The 19,621-nt window shown below is 42.2% G+C and overlaps 1 protein-coding gene across 1 annotated transcript in view; it reads right to left on the bottom strand.

The window, feature by feature from the left end:
- Positions 1–19,621, bottom strand: part of scara3 (scavenger receptor class A, member 3) — a 28,074-nt gene that overhangs the window by 1,412 nt on the left and 7,041 nt on the right. The window contains exons 2-12 of the mRNA XM_080454121.1: positions 15,222–15,257; positions 14,178–14,222; positions 13,174–13,293; positions 7,048–7,128; positions 6,255–6,373; positions 4,909–5,153; positions 3,399–3,618; positions 2,926–3,014; positions 1,902–2,094; positions 919–1,096; positions 1–355 (exon numbers count right to left, since the gene is read on the bottom strand). The exon at positions 1–355 is cut by the window's left edge and continues 1,412 nt beyond it. Coding sequence (XP_080310247.1) covers positions 1–355; positions 919–1,096; positions 1,902–2,094; positions 2,926–3,014; positions 3,399–3,618; positions 4,909–5,153; positions 6,255–6,373; positions 7,048–7,128; positions 13,174–13,293; positions 14,178–14,222; positions 15,222–15,257 — 1,681 coding nt within the window. The remainder of the gene's footprint in view (positions 356–918; positions 1,097–1,901; positions 2,095–2,925; positions 3,015–3,398; positions 3,619–4,908; positions 5,154–6,254; positions 6,374–7,047; positions 7,129–13,173; positions 13,294–14,177; positions 14,223–15,221; positions 15,258–19,621) is intronic.

Here is a 19,621-nt window from a genome sequence, read left to right as displayed (position 1 = left end):
GGTCCGTGCGGCCCATGGATCCCGGGAAGCCCTGCCTGGCCTTGGATCCCTCCAGGTCCCTTGGGTCCTGGCAATCCGTCTTTACCAGGAACGCCTACGTCACCCTTCTGGCCCCTGTCGCCCCGTGGACCCGGCTGGCCCAGAGAACCTTTGGCTCCTTTGATCCCCACCGCTCCTCTGGCACCAGTGGGACCCGTTTCACCTCCATCACCTTTTGGACCGATGAAACCCTTCTCTCCAGTGTTTCCGCGACCCCCAGCAGGGCCCCGTTCGCCCTTGTTCCCGGACAGGCCCACAGGTCCCTTGGCTCCATTCTCACCACGGTTCCCTTTAAGGCCTGGTGGCCCAGGAGCACCTGTGATGAAAGAGGAGAGAGTGAAGTGAAACAAGCTCTGCGCTTGAATTGTGATTTGTTCGAGAGCAACTAAACATCCCGTTTCAGCTTGAACATGCCTCATTCACATGTTAAAGAAAAGCGTTTGAGGTGAAGTCGTGCTGATTCAGAGCCTATAACCCCTAGGAGGGGTTACTTTGATTAGCTCTGGAAGTGGGGAGACCAGCGCCTTTGCGATGAACACTCGAGATTGGGACCAGAATCGATTGCTAGCATTATAGAGTGACCCTACTGTACGTATACTTGTTTGTTTTTGTGTTGTTTTTTAGTTGCTGTTCTTTAACCACATGAACCCTAGTGTAGCTATAACCCTATATTCTGGGCATGTCATAATAGGTGAAAATAGCAGATCTACATGCTCACAATGTGACTTTTTTTTATTTTCACTGACGTATCGGTGTAGACTCTACACCGATACGTCAGTGAAAATTCCCTCTATAAAAAGGAGGGGACCAAGCAAAAAGGAGGGGACTAACTATGGACCAAGGGGGTCAACTAATAGGGTTTAAGTGGTTAACCTGTACCTTTTAGTATGGTGAAGTTCTTGATGAGCTGAGTATGGTGTACGTCCACTAGCTTCATCTCCTCCATTACCATGGACAGGTTCCACACGTCCATGTCCAGACGGACGTTCAACAACTTATACTGTTGCCTCAGCGTGTCAGCCAGCTGCAGGAGCAGCAACACTGTACTGTTCAAGTTCTAATGAGGAAAACAAAGAGAGAGATGTAGAAGAATGGGGGAGAATGAAGGAAGCAAAGAAGAAGAAAATAAATTACTCAAAGTTTCAAAACGGTTCAACTGATACAGTGTCTTCTCCTCAGACACTGTAGTATCTTACAGCAAGTGCAACTCTGTCTAGCATCCATATAAATCGTCACAGACAGTCGGGCAGAAACCTTGTATGTCCAGAATAGTTTTTTTCAGGAAATGGGGGCCTCTGTGATGCATTTGTTCCATATCAAAAAGTCTTGATCATACTGCAGCAGGGTAAAACATGGCAGGCAGCATAAAACTGACATTATACAGAGTACTACACACAGTGAGGTAAGCTACACAGCTGCAGCTAATCCAATTTGTAAAGGGTGTGTTAGAGATGGGTGTGTCAATGTGCATAGACCATACTACTGCCTATGCTTGCACACTATAGTGGAACACCCATGGCTCTGGAGTCTGGACATAGACTCTAATATAACACACCCGTTATTCATTTTATTAGCTGCAGCTGCGTTGCTTATACTAGCCTTCCATATTTTTTATCTGCTGTAGTTTTTAATCTGAACTGGAAAACAAACTACAAAATCAGCCAACGGCAGTGGTTATCAGAGTGGGGTCCAGGGACCCTCATGGTTCCTTGAGGGGGTTCCAAATGGACCTTATATGGGTCCATTTGGTTCCATTTGCACACTCTCAGAGTCATGGGGGTCCTTGAAATTAAAAGGTTTGAGAACAACTGGCCCAGGGTGGTTAAATAACATTGTCAGCTCTTGGTGTGCATGGCTCCAACCTGCAGGTCTTCTGAGTGGCTGCCCAGGCGGGTTTGACAGGACGAGCTCTCCATGTTGATGTACTTGTACATGCTCTGGACGTGGCTGACTGTGGCGTTGATGCTGGATGAGATGGTGTCGATCTCCATGTCGATGGAGTTCAGGCGGCCATCTATAGTGGAGAAACGCTCCCCCGTGCGGTTCTCATAGTACCTTTTGAGAGACACGCACAAGGATGTATGAGAGGGTAGCGATACATTGGTTCTCAAAAAGGGGGTTCCGGGGGGTCTAATAGTAATAATAATACATTTGCTAATAGGCTATAGCATCAAAACAGTTTAAAATAAAATACAACTTTATTTATAAAGCATTTATTCATTAAAACAACAGAGATTGACCAAAGTGCTGTACAGGATAAAAACCAATCAATTTGCACACTAGGCTTACTAGTTGCACACTACATGTGTAGCAGGCGGGCTGCCCAAGCGGGCTCACTAACCACTCAACTACAGCCGCCCCAAGTGTACGAGTATAGCACAAAACAAATATATGCACAGAATGAAATAAATAAGATGGGCTGAGATGTGGTTAAAAGCCAGAGAAAATAATTGATTCTGTAAAGACTTAAAAACCTTGATGGATTGGGTCTAATGTGGAGAGGCAGGCTGTTCCAGAGCGTAAAATATCCACGGTATAGGCGTTGTGAGCTTGGGATTTATTTTAATTTTTTAAAGATTTGTTTTTGGTCTTTTCGCCTTTATTTCGATAGGACAGTGGATCGAGAGACATGAAACATGCAGGGGAGCGAGTCGGGGAGTGACACGCAGCAAATCCGGCGAAAAATGTTGAATAATTTGAATATTTTCTACACACATTTTCTCTTGTGGGGGCCCCTGGCACAAAATCTTTTAAATGGGGGTCCGTGGTCAAATACAAAAATGTGGTGGTCCTTGACATGAAAAAGTGTGTGTGTGTGTGTGTGTGTGTGTGTGTGTGTGTGTGTGTGTGTGTGTGTGTGTGTGTGTGCGCGTGTGTGTGTGCTACCTGGAATGATAGTGGAGGTCATGCATGTTCTCCTCGTGTTCATCCATGAAGGAAGTCACATTGTCCAACTGCATCTGTAGATTCATCACCTGGACATTACATACACACACGCACACACACACACACAAACACACACACACACACGCACACACACACACACACACACACACACACACACACACACACACACACACACACACACACACACACACACACACACACACACACACACACCTTTTTTATTTTTAGTCTCTCTCTCTCTGTCTCACACTGTAGCTTAAGTTGCTTTACAGAGCCAGAAAATATCCAACAATATAACACTTGTTATGAAATTTTATGAAATACAGCAGTAAATATACAAACAAGCCCAATTTATACAACAATAGCCAATACAAGCTCACAATGCGTCACTATGCAGCGTTGTCACCTTGTAGATCTCCATCGTACAATGTGGTAAGCAGCAACACACTCACCTGCAGGGTGAGATCGTGGACCATCTCCGACGACATGCTGATTCTCTGGTGCGTGGCCGAGATTCCACTCTGGATGCCGCGCACGGTCTGCGTGGTGCTGCTGGAGTTGGACTTGAGGGCGCTCAGCACGCGGCTGTAGTTCTGCCAGTCTACGGTCATCTTCTGGAGGACTAACGTCTCCTCGTCTGCCTTCCTCTGCAGCGCGTCTATCCACATGGCACTGACACATGACAGTACAGTACAGTCAAAGTGTTCATTTAACTCTGACAGTTGTACAAATTTAAAGTGTCTCTAGTACAGTGGTTCTCAAACTGGGGTCCATGGATCCCTGTGGGTATTTGAGGGGGTTGCAGGGGGTCCTCGACAAAATTACCATTCAATGGCTAGAAGTTTGCCCAAAGAGAGACTGTATAAGCGTGGCTATTCAGTAGGTTTTACTCTCTGCATTGTTATCTCCTCACCTACAATAAAGGCAGTTGAACAAGTGTACTAAATCTGAAGGCTCCTTCAGATTGCTCCTTCAGACGTCCAAACGTTTGTTCAGAAAGGGAGGTGAAATAACTGTCCACTAAGCCTGCCCAAACCGGAAGTTCTTTCCCGATGTCGGAAGGAGCATGTATTGGACTTAATTCTCTTATGGGGGTCCCTGGCAAATAATATTTTCAAATGGGGTTTCGTGGCCTAATACTGTGGGGGTCCCCACATGATTTTCTTTTTTTGGGGGGGGGGGGTCCCTGGACGACAATAAAGTGACAATTTAAAGACTTTTAAAAAGATAAGAAATGAAATGAAATGTAAAAAAGACCATTACTGCATCAAAAGTAATCAACAGACTTTACTATAACAAGTAAGACGCACGAACGCTGGAAGCGAATGCAGCTCGAAAATATTGTGTATTTACGGACTTGTAATCCGTGTTATTTCACCGTGATGGGGAGAGAACATTGACATTGTGTGTGTGTGTGTGTGTGTGTGTGTGTGTGTGTGTGTGTGTGTGTGTGTGTGTGTGTGTGTGTGTGTGTGTGTGTGTGTGTGTGTGTGTGTGTGTGTGTGTGTGTGTGTGTGTTTTGCAGGCTGTTGTGCATTTTAATCAGAGCATTGTCTACATTCCTGCACTCTGGCGAACTCTGGCGGCTGCACACAGGCAGTGCACGCACACAGAGAGACACACACAAAGACAGACAGAGACACACACACCCCGAGCACGGTTTCATAGTAAGCTCCACTTGCGCGGTTCCGCTGCGTTCGCAAAAATGGTCAAACATTGGCCAAATTGTCAAATAATATAAGAAAGAGGCAAACATTTAGAAAATAGACGATCTACAAGGTGACATCGCCTCGCTGTTTTCACAATATTTATCTGTGGAACCGAGTCAAACTAAATTGAATGCCTCAACTCCTACATTCCAAGTGCTTAACAGGGTGGGGGGAGGGGGTGTCATAGGACCACTGTTCTATGATATCCTGAAGGCAATATTCATTAATCAATCTAGATGTCCATTGCTACTACCTGAGGGCCACGGTGGTGTTGACCTGCTGCACGGTGGCTTTGAGGTCATATTGGTCCTGCAACAGGGTCTTCATTCTCTCGTCCGTCTCCTCAATCACGTCTCTCCAGCCCTCCACCTGGCCCACGTACCTCTCTACAGACTGATTGAGGAGTTTGATGGAAACCGTGTGGTTCTGGAGGTCACGGGACAGACGGCCGCTGGCCGTCTTCAGTGTCGCCTGTGTCTGAGACGCCTGGTCCAGAACCTGAAGAGAGCATCGGGAAGACGGGACAAGAAAGAGGGAGGGAAGGAGTGAATAAAGGGAGAGAGGTGGGCATTTATTATCGGAACAAGTTGATGGTGTTAAAATATTACTGCAGCAAGAAGGCAATAACCAGGAAGTGGCTGGACAAAACCCCGCCAACAAGGGGGGGGGGGGGGTAATATATGGGTTGAAATGGATATTACACATGAAAATGGATATTCTGTGAATGGATATTCTTTATATGTGTATGGGTAGGTGAAAATGAGCTATTTGTAGAGGTGTATTATTATTATTATTATTTTTTTTTAATTATCTTTATTTTTATAAAACTTTTTGCCTCATTTAGATGCCCGTTCATCGTCCTGTTGGGATTATGACTGAGTGAATCTGTGTGATATCTGTTGGCGAACTGCCATGGACTTTGCCACTGTGGAGAAACAGAACTTTGTAAACGCCTGATGCTGCTATATTTTGGGATCCCACTCTTTTGGATTGAATAGCCTGTATCATCATGAATGTTCAAAACAATCTGAAATGTATCCATTGTATTATACTGTATTGCCAAAGATGACCTGCTATAGTTCCTAAACAAAAATAAAGTATATAAAAAAAGAACAAGATGATGGTGGAGAAAGGTGAAGGAAGGAGAGATGGGGAATGGAGTGGTGGATATGTGTATCTTAGGGTCTCATTTTAGAGAAGAAATCTAAATAAGAAGCTTCTGCTCACCTGAAAGATCTGTTTCTGTTTCGGACTGTTGTGTAGAACAAAAAATAAGAATAAGAATACGGCTTGATTTAAAAGTAGTGGCATGCTGAAAATAGCAGATCTACAAGCTCAATACATCATGTTGTGGGTTGTAGATTGCCTATTTTTGGTTTGCGAAACTAAGCAGTGGGCGGTACTCCATCATTCTTCAGAGAGGAGATCTAACCACAAGGCCATGGGCTGTGCTGTCCAATATACACAGATCTAGTTTCAACATCTTGGGTTTGAGGTACATGTGTATTTTTCCACTGAGCTTTCTAAGAAAGCAGGAGTCTCTTGGAAGAAAAGGTTGCAGCAAATCAAGCCGCTAACATGATTCTATGCACACTGTACCTGCTCCTGTCCAAGTATCATCCTCTGGATGTCTTCAAACTCTCTCTTCAACCGGCTGATCTCATCGGTATAGTGACTGACATCCAGACAGCCTGAACAATTAGTGCTGGAGCCCAGGTCTGGCATGGAGAGAAGAAAGGGATCCAGGGGAGGTGGAAAGTGGAAGAAAATATTAGTACTAAACGTTCCCTGACTACTACAGTATGTGCTGGTCTCTCTTGAAATGAACAGGTTGTTAGAATATTATTTCCTGTGTCAAGTAATGTATCATATTACTTTTGCATTACTTGCACAAAACACAAAATGAATCACAAGAGGACAAGCTATAACGTTAAATGGAAATGGGTTGGCTATTAGTAGAATAGAAAAGGATGCCACAATAATTTTATTGTATTACAATTTTAGCAGCCAAAATGTCAATGGCATGTTGAAACACAAACCTGTAGCCCCTACCACCTTCTACACGATATATACTATAAAAGAAAAACGCTTCAATAGCAAATTGTAGACAAACTGCATTCTCATCATTAATATGCATGAATTCATTAGAAGCTGTAAAAAATACTGTAATTAACAGTGTTTTTTAAAGTAATGCATTACTAATAATAATGCTATCTAACAGTAGTAATCCTATCTAACAGTAGTAATATTCAAGTTGTAAAAGTAATAAACTTTGTTTCTCATGAAATAATATTATTATGTAATGCATATTACTTATGTACTGTAATGCATTATATCCCCCAACACTGTTTTCTTAACCAATGTGCATTGATTTCCCCCTGCCTCGTCCTACCGTCTATTCGATGCTCCACCTTGGTGATCTTCTGATGGTAGAGGGCCTCTTCACCAGATAAGTTGTCTACTTTTCGAAACACTGTGGAGACACAAAGCAGGTAATCACAATCAGAATGTGTTTATTTGGTGCATTGCTCTTACAAAGAAGAATTTATAGTATACTACAGTATAAAATGTATATTGATAATAATAACCACAATGAGTATGTGTGTGATGAGACAAGTCATGCAGGGTTCGATTTACTGGAGGAACGGGGGGGGATAATAATAATAACAACTTTATTAATATATAACTTTTCAAAACATGAGTTAAAAAGTGCTGAATAGTAGTTGGAGCATAAAATATATAAGTAAGGTCAAGTAAAATACACATTTTTTTTAAAAGCATGAGGGAATAACATATAGTTAACAAGTTAATTCTGACAAGCAATAAAAAAAAAGAAGAAAAAAAGAAGCACATTAAAACAATCAGGCTAAAAGGAGACCAAAAAAAGGATTGCATTGTGACGCGTTGTGAGCTTGGAGATCGTCTGTTTTCGAATAGCCGATAGGGTTAAAAGTGGTCAAACAGATGTGTATGCTATATTAACCAATTTTGGTTAATAAGCACATTAACCAACTAAGCACATTAACCAATTTTGGTCAGTATAGCAAGGACCCCTAGGGGTCCCCGGACCCCATGTTGAGAACCACTGATCTATCGCACATTCTTTATCTGCAGTTTTGGGGTCCCAAGTCTCACTGTATGAGAAACCTTTGTTGACCCAGTGTTTCTCAACCATATGCAGTCCTCATCACTTAACACACTCCCTCATGCCAGAGGTTTTATCCCTGAGAGACTAAGCCCATGTAGCCTCTTGTTAGTGTTCTCCTGTGCCAGTCAACTGGAGCCATAACTGTCAAAATCTTAAACATTAAAATTGTGTTATATTACAAGGATTAACATATTACTGAAAATGTTTCAATCATTCATGCAATGAGTTACATTTCCCAAAATAAAGTAAGACGTAATTTCTTCCAGTTCTTCACATAATTGTTCAGCTCTCTCATAACTGTCAAAATCACATGACAAATGCTAACAAGTGGGAATGAGAATCCATTAGACAAAAAAGGATATCAAATATAACCTCGGAGATAAGCTGGAGATAGCGAAACAAGAACACATACTGTAGAGACAGACAAAGAGATGGTCGTCCGTGGGAGGAGAACCTATACAGTGTATATATGCAGCCAGTGTGTTGACAGGAAGAAGGAAGCAATTACTGCAGTGAAAACAGGAAGTGAAACTTAAACTATTGACAACAAATCACATCAGGTTTCCATTATGGAGCAAACAGAAACAAAACACTGATGGATGATGGTTTGGCCAGCTGGCTGGGTCCTGCTCCCAAACATATTTCCCAAGAGAGCAACAACAACTCTGTTGTGCATATTTGTGTGTGTGTGTGTGTGTGTGTGTGTGTGTGTGTGTGTGTGTGTGTGTGTGTGTGTGTGTGTGTGTGTGTGTGTGTGTGTGTGTGTGTGTGTGTGTGTGTGTGTGTGTGTGTGTGTGTGTGTGTGTGTGTGTGTGTGTGTGTGTGCATGTGCATGAGTGTAAGGGCTTAGATATGCTTACATCTTTGTGTATGCTCACATGATTACATTTGTGGAAGTGCACGTCTCAGATGCAAATGTGTGTGCCCGAGTGAAATGTGAACATTTATTTTTTTAAAGGCCCCGCTGCATTCTCAGGGGCTTAATAAAGAACCCTGCGCCATGTTAGTATTCATAAATGCTCCCACATGCATTCTGCATAGCACCTGCTACTCTGTATTAGTTCACTACTCAAGTGACGCTGAACATGGCTGTCACTTGTAATGGCAAAGCTTATTGAGGAAGTGTGCTCTTATGAAAGCATATGATAATGAAATTCACTCCGGGACTATTTGTGAGCTATTGGGCCAAAGCACTATTACAATGTAAAATCCTGCGTGTTAATTTAACCACTTTTACATGGCATCCCTATTTTGGGCATAGGCGAAAATGATCAAAAACAGCAATAAGTAACAGCTCACAACGGAGCTTGTAGATCTGCAAGATGTAGATACTGTAAGTTAAAATTGTCTGCAAAAGCTAGCTCTTCAGTGAACATAAAATATATTTTCAGGTCGGGATACCAATTTTATCCAATCCAGGAGAGAGGCCTTCAAAGTAAGCTACCCATAATTGTGTGGTTTATAGCTACTTTTGTACTAACTAAAGGGAGCAGTCTTTTTCTCTTGAAGTTATTAAGGCTTATACAGATTTTCTTTTCTTGTCAGATACAGTATACATAAATATGTTAACCATTATGTAAAAATAATAATAGTCCCAAAGAAGGTCTTTATACTGTTATAATGTACTGCCAACTTGGCAGTTACTTCATACAGTAACTATTAGCTACATAAGCATCTGCAGACATGAAGACAAATAAAATTATCACTATTTGAAGAATCAGTTTTGGACTTCTGGATTTCTTTTTATTACATTAGTTCAAGGTTCTCATATATAGGCTGAAACAAGAACAAGAAGCACGTGTGACCATGGCTCTGGGGCGAAGCCAAATCAGGCCTCATGTGGCAGATCAAACTAGTACGCTCTAAATGTGCCTGTTCAGAAAGTTCAAGGCCATTCCGATGCAAAATATGTCATTTATTAGACAAAAATATATTTAGAATAATATTCTTGAGGAATTTATTTGAACGTTGGAAAACAGATGTTCGCTGGGATATGGACATTTTCAACATTTTATTGTTGCGTGTTTTTGTTTTCCCTTGATCACGGAGCCATGAGGTTCAGCCAATTTGGATGTGTATTCTGTCGATGAGAAATTAGTTTTCAATGGTTTGAGTCGGCATGGCTGTATCGTGAGTGGACATGAACTGGAGCAGACTTCTGGCTGTGTTTGAGTGTGCCTGTTTGTGTACATGTGCCTGTATGTACTGTACATAGGGAACACGGTGTACATTGCAGAAGTATATGTGCAAGTGTGTAGGAACAAACAACCAGAATTTCCCCCCTTGGGACATTATAATCTTAGAGGTACACGCATCTACTCAAAAGTAAAAACCAGAATAAAGGGTAAGGGTTAAGGGTTAGGATGTATAACATTCGCAGGAGTAACGTTGTGGAACAGCCTCGATAAAGATGTGAAGCTCATGTGTGTGTCTGTCTACAATATGCATGCATGTACTGTAGATGCATGTGCATGTAGATGCATGTGCATGTAGATGCATGTGCATGTACTGTAGTTGTGCATGTGTGTTCTTGCTTTCATAAGCACATTTTTGATTGTTTGTGTTCATGTGCCTCTGCGTGCGTGCGTGTGTGTGTGTGTGTGTGTGTGTGTGTGTGTGTGTGTGTGTGCGTGTGCGTGTGCGTGTGCGTGTGTGTGTGTGTGTGTGTGTGTGTGTGTGTGTGTGTGTGTGTGTGTGTGTGTGTGTGTGTGTGCGCGTGTGCGTGTAGCGGAATCCAGAGTCGCTCTATCAAATTCATTCCTAAGCGTCCACTGAGATGCCTGAACTCCTGTAAAAAAGAGAGATTTACAGCTTCCAAGACCAATAACAAGGCAATGTTAATGTGGAAAGCATCTGTTAGTGGTGAAGCAGCTGTCAGGTAAAACATGGTGCTCTGCAACTCCAAACTCTGCATTTGTTTAATCTATGGGAGTTCAATGGACATTGTTTAATTCATGAACACATGCACATAAGAAAACACTTTTTTTTTTACATTTCACTGGAGCAACCTACTGTCCAGAGATGTTTTAAAACCGGCAAATCCCAGTTTCTAAGAAGACACCGGCTACTGACAACAGTGACTATCGGTGGCACTGACGTCAGAGCTCTTGAAAAGTACGGAATGTCTGGTCCTGGACTTGATAAAAACACAGATTCCTGCTCCTTGGACTCGTGGCACTTGGACTGAGCAATAATATTATATATAGTGATATGAGACTATATATCGTCAGTGTCCAGCCGGGACCAGCTAACTCCATTTTCAGTTTTTTTATTTTTTTTCATAAATCAACGCTATTGAACCCCCTCTACATCTGTGTAAAACAAATTTAATAATAACATATGCAAAGTATTAAAAAGCGCCTCTGACGAAAACTCCTAACTCCATTGGACCCTCAAACTGTCCGTCAAAAACAAACAACTCCCCCCTCCTCTCAGGCTCTCGAGAAGCTCTGCTCTGTATGAGGCAGACAGGGAGAAGATTTTTCAATGCTTTTGGGAGAACATAAACTGGGAAGAGAAGAGAATGTATGTGCAAGGTTTGATAGATGTCACCCCAGTAAAGAGGAGAAGGGTGTCTTCACAAAGGTCATCTGCTCGTGTTTTCTTTTTAAATGTTAATGGACAGAGAATGAGTGTGTGCAGGAGTTTGTTTCAAACATCTCCAAGAGCTCAAGGAGATCATGCCAAAAGACTTTCACAGCTTTTATGACAATCTAAAGCACTAAGAAACACCCACCACACACACGCAACACACAACACACAACAGTGTGATAATAAAATGTTGATAGGTATATGATAGGTAAATTCAACTGTGGTTGTTATTGTTAGTGCAGTAGGCTACAGATTTGACAGATTAAATTTTTCATGAATGTATTTATATGCCATTTATTTATTGTTGGTGTGCCATGATCGCTTTTGTTAAATACATGATTGAGTATCGAGGCAGAATTGTTTGTTGCACTCAACTGTAGAAGAACAACAGTGGTACAGTTAGTAACAGTTAGATCCATGGTTGTTTACAATGCATGTTAAAATAAAAGTTGTTTAAGTACAGAATTCAGCTTGATCTATAGTATATGAGGATGGCGCTCACCATAAATAGCTGATCTCCAAGCTCACAATGCGTTGTGATGTGTTGTGAGCTTTGAGATCCATTGCCAGCTGTTCTTATCAATGATGGACAAAACCTCCTAACTCCACTTGCACTGGATTTGGGTAAAGTGGTGATAATATAATGACACATGCAAGTATCTGATAATATATAAAGTCATAATACCAAGTTTGATGAGGCAGTATTGCTTTGTTTTAAAAATATAAGGTTTTCTTCATTTTCTGAAAAATTGATATTTTGTTTTTCATTTCCTGAACAATTACCATTTTGGATTTAGCTGGTTCCGGCCGAACAGCAGAGATATCATCTGGAATTTTGTATATCGTAATATTGTGATATGGCAAAAGTGTTGTCTTTTAACATTTTTGCCTATGACATGCACAAAACAGGGACGCCAGGTTTAAAGTGATTAATTTCACCAGCTAGAAGGCAGTTGTAGAATTCTGTTTGCTATCTAACAACAAAAATGTCTCCTATGGGGGTCCCTTTTACAAATGGGGGTTCCTTTTTACCTGCACTAGGCCTACAATACTTCACCATATGTTGCACTATGATGAAATAAACCCATAAAACGTAACAATGTGTATGTTCCGTAATGCAATTCCAATGGTAAAAGATGTGTTGTTTGACACGGTGAAGGAACAGCAGATTCAGCCAATCCCCAAAAAAACCCGTCCCGTATGTGTGTCTCAAAGAAGTGTATCATATCCAGCCACAATGCCAGACTGTGTGGGGCAATTCATATATGGCTGACTCCAGCCTGCATTCAAACCAATGGAGACTTCATTAGTGAAGGGATTGTGTAATACGACAAGGTGAGTGTGTGTGTGTGTGTGTGTGTGTGTGTGTGTGTGTGTGTGTGTGTGTGTGTGTGTGTGTGTGTGTGTGTGTGTGTGTGTGTGTGTGAAACACAGAGCCAGAGGGGTTGGAATTCAATTCATTTCAATTCTTGGACATACAGACATTATTGTCCTGTTTAAACACTATGCCAAGGAACTGTATTCTGTGGTTCTATTTTGTGAAGAGTTTCCATATATTCCACTAAGTCGGGGCTAACAACATTCTACATCCTAGGGCTATAAATTCACAGTTTCACAACCATTGTTGAATATTATTGTATGGCATTTCTGTTATATTTTAGCCCTATAACTGCAGGAACCACATGACTCTGGAACTTAATTGGCCTTGGCCCAACTGGTGTGGTGTGGTCAGATTAAATAGGATAACACTAGTGTGGATTGTAGAGGCCAAGAGCTCACCTAACGACGCCAGTACAGCCACGGTTATGATCAGGAAGGCAAAGAAACCATAGAGGACTTTGACAGCCAACTGGAGAGAACGGGTCTGCTGACACTTGACGCAGCCACCTCTGGTACGACCTGGAAATGCAACAAAGGAATTACGTTGAGATCTGACGGCATATTATACAATCTCCCTGTAACAAAATGAATAAAGAAATAAATAGACAAATACATTAAATAGAAAAACATGCACTGTACAAATGTATGTAGTGTTTCATTTAACTCTTGAAAGTGTCAAATGTATCCTCAATAGATTAGATTTTCTCTAGCCCTCTTATTTAAATTTGACATTTTCATTTTTTTTTTGACAAGCTATTTGATCAAACAGACGCTGGCTTGTTAGCGAAATTGGATTTCATAGCTACATGATAAATCACAATTTATTTTGTGTAATGTTGAACAATCCTCCTAACAATATGGTCTCACAACTTAGGGCAAACCAATATGGCTGCCAAGTGGTTTCGACCTTAGTGGACATTCTATTATACTACTATAGTGGTCCAGCCTCAGTCCTAGAGTGCCTTATAAGCTAGAGATACCAGTAATATGAGAGCCATGTAACCGAGCGCCAGATTGTGCCAGGTCTGGGATCAGTCTTTGCCTGAGCAACTAAATGTGAGGATATGTGGAGCAGATGTGCAAAGCATGCATAACTAAGCTGTCATGGCACATGCATAAAGACAGGCAAAGACTCCACAGACATGCTTGCAACCACACCATCCCCACGCAAGCACTGCACTCTCTGGATGTCAGCCATGCCTACACACACACTGGCATTGAGCGAATACAACATTATTTGGCATCACTGAATGAAGATGTAAGGCAGATGTCTCTGTCATTGGTGTTTAGTGTGTGTGTGCGTGCGTGCATGCTCTGTTAGTGGTCTTTAGTGTGTGCATGCCTGTGTGCGTGCATGCCTGCATGCCTGTGTGAGTGCGTGCGTGTGTGTGTGTTGGCCCTACCACGAAACGAGGGCATTTCCTCTTCTTCTCCAGTAAGGTCCTCCTCTGCAAAACAAGTCAAAGTTTCATATAAACACATGATATGAAACTATTCTTGATGAATCCCTCTCAAATCTACACTTCTTTACCTTCCACAGTGTACTGTGCACTGGTGACAAATTGACTCTAAGCACTTAAGGGTGTAAACCCCAACTCGGTATAACTTTTAGGTTGAACCAGTTCATTTATGCTCACCCATTACCCCTCACCAAATACAAATACTCATTGTGAAAGGGTATGTATTGTTTCATTAGTACTGAGATTTGTCTAGCTTTGACCTTTGCCTTTTGGCCTAAGGGTGGTGCAAGAGGAGAGGTCGTGGAACTCAAATGCTTAGGGTTCATCTTCTGGGGAGTATTAATGCGCTCAGCAAGTTTAATAATAATCCATCCATTAGATTTGAGATATCTGATGTGCAAGTGGACATTTTGGCTGTACTAGAGGAAAGGCCACGGGTCACCAAAATCTAGCCTTGCGTGGCCAGACAATATCACTGCGATCTGCCGAGGGCAATTTCTTTTTTTGCAAGGGCAGATTGGTCTGGAACCAGGCTAACCAAAATCAGCAGTGTTCACCCTCCAGGGAGCATGAAGGTACACCGCAAAGGACAGTGTGGACACTCTGATTTTGTACAAAATAAAATTAGGTCTCACAGACCGATTTAGCTGAGTTTGAGACGGGTGGGGCATGGGAGGGAAGAAATCACTTCAGGCATTCAATCCAAGGTCAGCTTGTGGTACAGTGCATGTGAGTCTAGAGTTGGAGGTATGGTGTGTACCTCCAACTCTCAAATTCAATTTCAGATTATTATCCCACACAGAGAAATGTGTGGCTCCAGACATAAACTCCAGACTAAAAACAACAGCATACACTATAAGACCACAACAACACATTACATCACAGTGAGACAGAGTATAACAATAAACTCAAAATAAAAGCAGTGCATAGTATATAGTGCATCAGTACACCTTTGCAGTATTGAACAGAGAATAATGAGATCCTTGCCTTTGAAGAGCTGGTTCTCGTATCCACCATAGCTTTCTGCAAAAAGATGTAGTATGGAGAAGGAGAAAGCAAAGAGAGAGACAGAGAGTCAGGGGGTTGTTGTAACGGGGACAAAGACATGAAAAACCACATTGGTAAACGATGGTCTAAGTACTCTACACGGTCTCAAGCTGGGATGACGCCATCTCATTGGAGCCCCTCGCAAGTTTTATTACAGATGTCATAAATCATACAAAAAACAGGTCTACAGTCCAACGGTACAGTCTACAAGTCCCTGCGGCCCTCAGTGAGACTTAAACAACACCCAATCCCATACTGTAAAATCCTCAGTAATTCAATGTGAGAGTCTACAAATATAACCAAATGGACCCATACGGGTCTGTAATTCCGAGAGTGTACACTGAGGATTTTACTGAATACTGTCAAGTCACTGTGCACTATGGGTCTCTGATGTGTATTGTTCTGAGGTCATACTTGGCAGCCATCTTGTAAAAGCACAATTATATGTGCCGGAGGGGAAAAGGGGTAGGGGTGTATTTGTTCTGTCTCTGACCAATCGATCATTCAGCTCTGTAATAGCTCTGAGTCCTGGGACAGCACCGACTGTCAGGAAAAACAGTCCCCTGGTGGAACAAAGTATGAGAAAAGATTCAGTGGGGGCATACAGTATATGCTGTGTGTGTGTGTGTGTGTGTGTGTGTGTGTGTGTGTGTGTGTGTGTGTGTGTGTGTGTGTGTGTGTGTGTGTGTGTGTGTGTGTGTGTGTGTGTGTGTGTGTGTGTGTGCGTGTGCGTGCTAGCTTATGTCATCGTCGCATGCCTCTTAGACTCCAATAAGGTGCAATGTGTGGAGGTGTTGACTGAGGGAGAGGAGAGAGAGGGAATGAGAGAAATTAGAGTGAGAGGGAGAGAAGGAGACAGAAAGAGAGCGGACAAGAGGGGAGAGAAAGAGAGGAGAGAGAAGAGAGGGAGAGCAAGGGAAAGGACTTGATCAGTGTTACAAATGATTTGATGATTTCCACAGAACCCTGCTGGGCTGCCTATAATGAACCACAAATGGCAATTTGCTTTGAAGGATCTGTAGACATAAAACCATATGTTTGGGGGTGCCGATGGCCTAGCGGTTAAGGCACAACCACACATAGGCTCTAACGCAGACTGACAGCGTGTCGCAAGTTTGATTCCCAAGCCTGACGACCTTTGCGGCATGTCACTCCCTGTCTCTCTCTCCCTGTTTCCTGTCACTCTCCGTATGTTGACATTATAGTTAATGCCAAATCATTTCATTTTGCATGTCATCAGCTTCACCACCAAAAAACAGCATCCAGCAGCTCTACACCTGAGTTACCACATCCTTTGGCATGTGATGCGAGAAGACAACTTAAAGGAAATGTGTCTACAGGAAACACACGCATGTGTGCACACACATACACATACAAGAGGAAAGAAATGGTTCGGTGAGTCGCTGACCAGCTGGAAATATGGTTCTTAGGAAAATGAAAGAGAAACATTCGCACAGTCTTCCATGCTGCGTTATTTTTGTGTCATGAAAGGACAGTTCTCAGTGCCGCTTAGTTCACAGACTGTAGGCAAACAGCTTAACTGGAGACACTGTGACATGAGGCCTGAATTACGAGTGATTAATACTACATTTGTGAGCTTGTAGATCAGCTATTTTCAGTGTGTGACATGACGTGCAACAAGTATAAATCAGGCTGTTATGTCATTTAATATCTATGATTATTATTATATGCAGGATTATTGTAACCGGGTAGCTCAGTCAGTAGAGCACTCACCTTTGGACCACAAGATGCTGGGTTTGATCCCGTGCACCGCCAACTCAGCATATGAGTAGTAGTAGCACAGCTTAGATAACTACGTGCTGATAGTAGTGTTGCGCTACACCTCAGCAATCCATCTCCCAGCTGTATAGCACACTGAAAAGGGGTAGACACATTCATTCAAGGCCCATACCGACAATAAGCTACTCCAACCTACTTACTTAGTATACCTGAAAATGTTTGCCTTTGTGGAGGCTTCAGTGGCTTCGTTTGTGGTCTACATTTGCATGTAAAGTGGGACGATTGGCACTGCGGAGTAGTAGAGAGTAGAGTATGACGTCATAAAATTGCGGTCCCTGTTCATATAGTAAACATGTATTACTATAACAATTACAAGCAAAGTTAATAGTGAATTGGAAATTCTCACTATTAACTATACTATTAACTGTGAAATTGTTATTTCTATGGTCAAATGAACAATTTCAGCACTCTCCCTTGTAAACTTGAGATGTGATTACTTATGGAGATCAGAGAGGTGAACTGGACAGACTGTGCGCAATAACCTACTGCTGTGAGGTATGCTGCAGTGATAAAATATGTTTTTGTTATTCCATTTCTCAATCAAAATAGCAAGATGTCCGTTTTCCAAACCAAACGATAGAACATTGCTAAATATCTCCTGTGGATCAAATAGCGACGGCCCTTTAGTCAGCTCATGCAGCTTGACGAGTATAGCAACTTGGTTTGTCAAACGAGAGTGTCATGCAACAGTTGAAAATATGTGATTGTTGTGTTACACGTTTTTTTCCCCGACAATCTATAAATTAGCTTTAAAGGAACAATACACAACATTCAGCTGCTAGATGTTGCATTTTTTTACAACACCTCTGTTGCATATGATTGCATTGCATATAACCATTTCTCTGTCACATATTATTTTCTTTTTATTATTCATTTTAATAAAAATGCTTTGTCTATATACCCTTTAAGGGAAAAGGGAAAGTCTGGTGAGCAAACATCTGCTACAGTATACTTGTGTTGTGGTAGAATGATTCAGTCTAGTTGGCCTTTATGCTCCTGATCTCACGCTCCCACACAATTGTGGTCAAAGGGACAGAGGGGAGGAAAGGAAGCAATAAGGGATAGGGAAAGGAGAAAGGAGCGCACGTGGCAGTAACAGTGTTTATCATGAGGGCGAGGTGGGGTCAGCTGAGGTCTGGAAAAGCAGATCTGAATGGACATCTTTTTTTTACCTGAGAAAGGCACGTACGGACGCACGCACGCACGCACGCACGCACGCACGCACGCACGCACGCACGCACGCACGCACGCACGCACGCACGCACGCACGCACGCACGATGAATCTCACAATTTACCTCATAAGCCAAATACCTCTCCTATGGAAAAACCACCAGCATATCTGTCTCACGTCAGTGGAGCAAGTCAACCTGCCCAGGCACTCATGCGCACGCACACACACACACACACACACACACACACACACACACACACACACACACACACACACACACACACACACACACACACACACACACACACACACACACACACACACACACACACACACACACACACACACACACACACACACACACACACACACCATCACAGCACAACCATGCAGCCCAGGGGTTCGGCCCCTCCTAGGATCAGTACTGTCACAGTCATACACTGCTTGGGAAGAACTTAATCTGTCTTGTTTCTTCTATGTGGAGGTCAGTGCTGCATACCATACCGAGATCACAACATAACCCTTTGTCTATCTGTTCTATCAGGGCTTGATTTGTAAAAAGAGACAGATATTTAGTGTATGTGAGCTTCAGGCAGTCAACCTGTTGTCCCACTCAACACCAGGCTCTAAAGTTCAGTTCTCAATGGAAGAGTAGGGGGATCTCCTCCAACCACTGCAGATGTACTAGTTATATTGTATTAACATACTCTTACAGACTCTTACAGATATATAATAAATGTATTCATAAAAATATGTTCTGGATTGCAGCTTTAACACATGTGCCATAGGACCATCTAGTCTTGAGAGTGGAAACCGGTGGTGGTATTATGAATACACCATGAGAGACTAGTAAGTGTATGCTGACATTTCCATTACATAAGCAAATATGAGCGCAGGTGCAGCTGCAGGAAATGTTTTGAAAAACATGCCCAACAAAATCTAATAAAATAGAAATTTGTTCAAAGTTCCTTTCAGTGGGAGTATTATGCCGCAATGAACAGAAAAACACTTGTAGGCAATCCAGTAAATGAATGAATTATATGGTTTAGATTTGGTAAAATACTGTTTTTCAAATATGAATGCTGTTTGTGTGGAATTACCACAAGGCTATTAAATGTCCTATTTTTACACCTGGATGTTGGAATTCACCAGACTGGGAAGTATTCTTGATGAAAGTGACCACACTGTGTCCGCCCTGGAGAAGATTACTGAACTGAAAATAATACTGTGGCCACAGCTACAGTACATGTTTAAAGAAATACTACTCAATGTTTGATTACATGCTGTGTTTTAATGGAATGTACTGAGCTCAGACCCTCAGGGACCTGGCAGGCTGTGTATAGAATATCATTAAGAAATTGTGATTTG

The sequence above is a fragment of the Gymnoscopelus braueri genome (assembly GCF_963280865.1).
Source record: "Gymnoscopelus braueri genome assembly, chromosome: 16".
In the NCBI taxonomy this organism is placed as follows: Eukaryota; Metazoa; Chordata; class Actinopteri; order Myctophiformes; family Myctophidae; genus Gymnoscopelus; species Gymnoscopelus braueri.
This window is presented reverse-complemented; position numbering and strand designations above follow the sequence as displayed.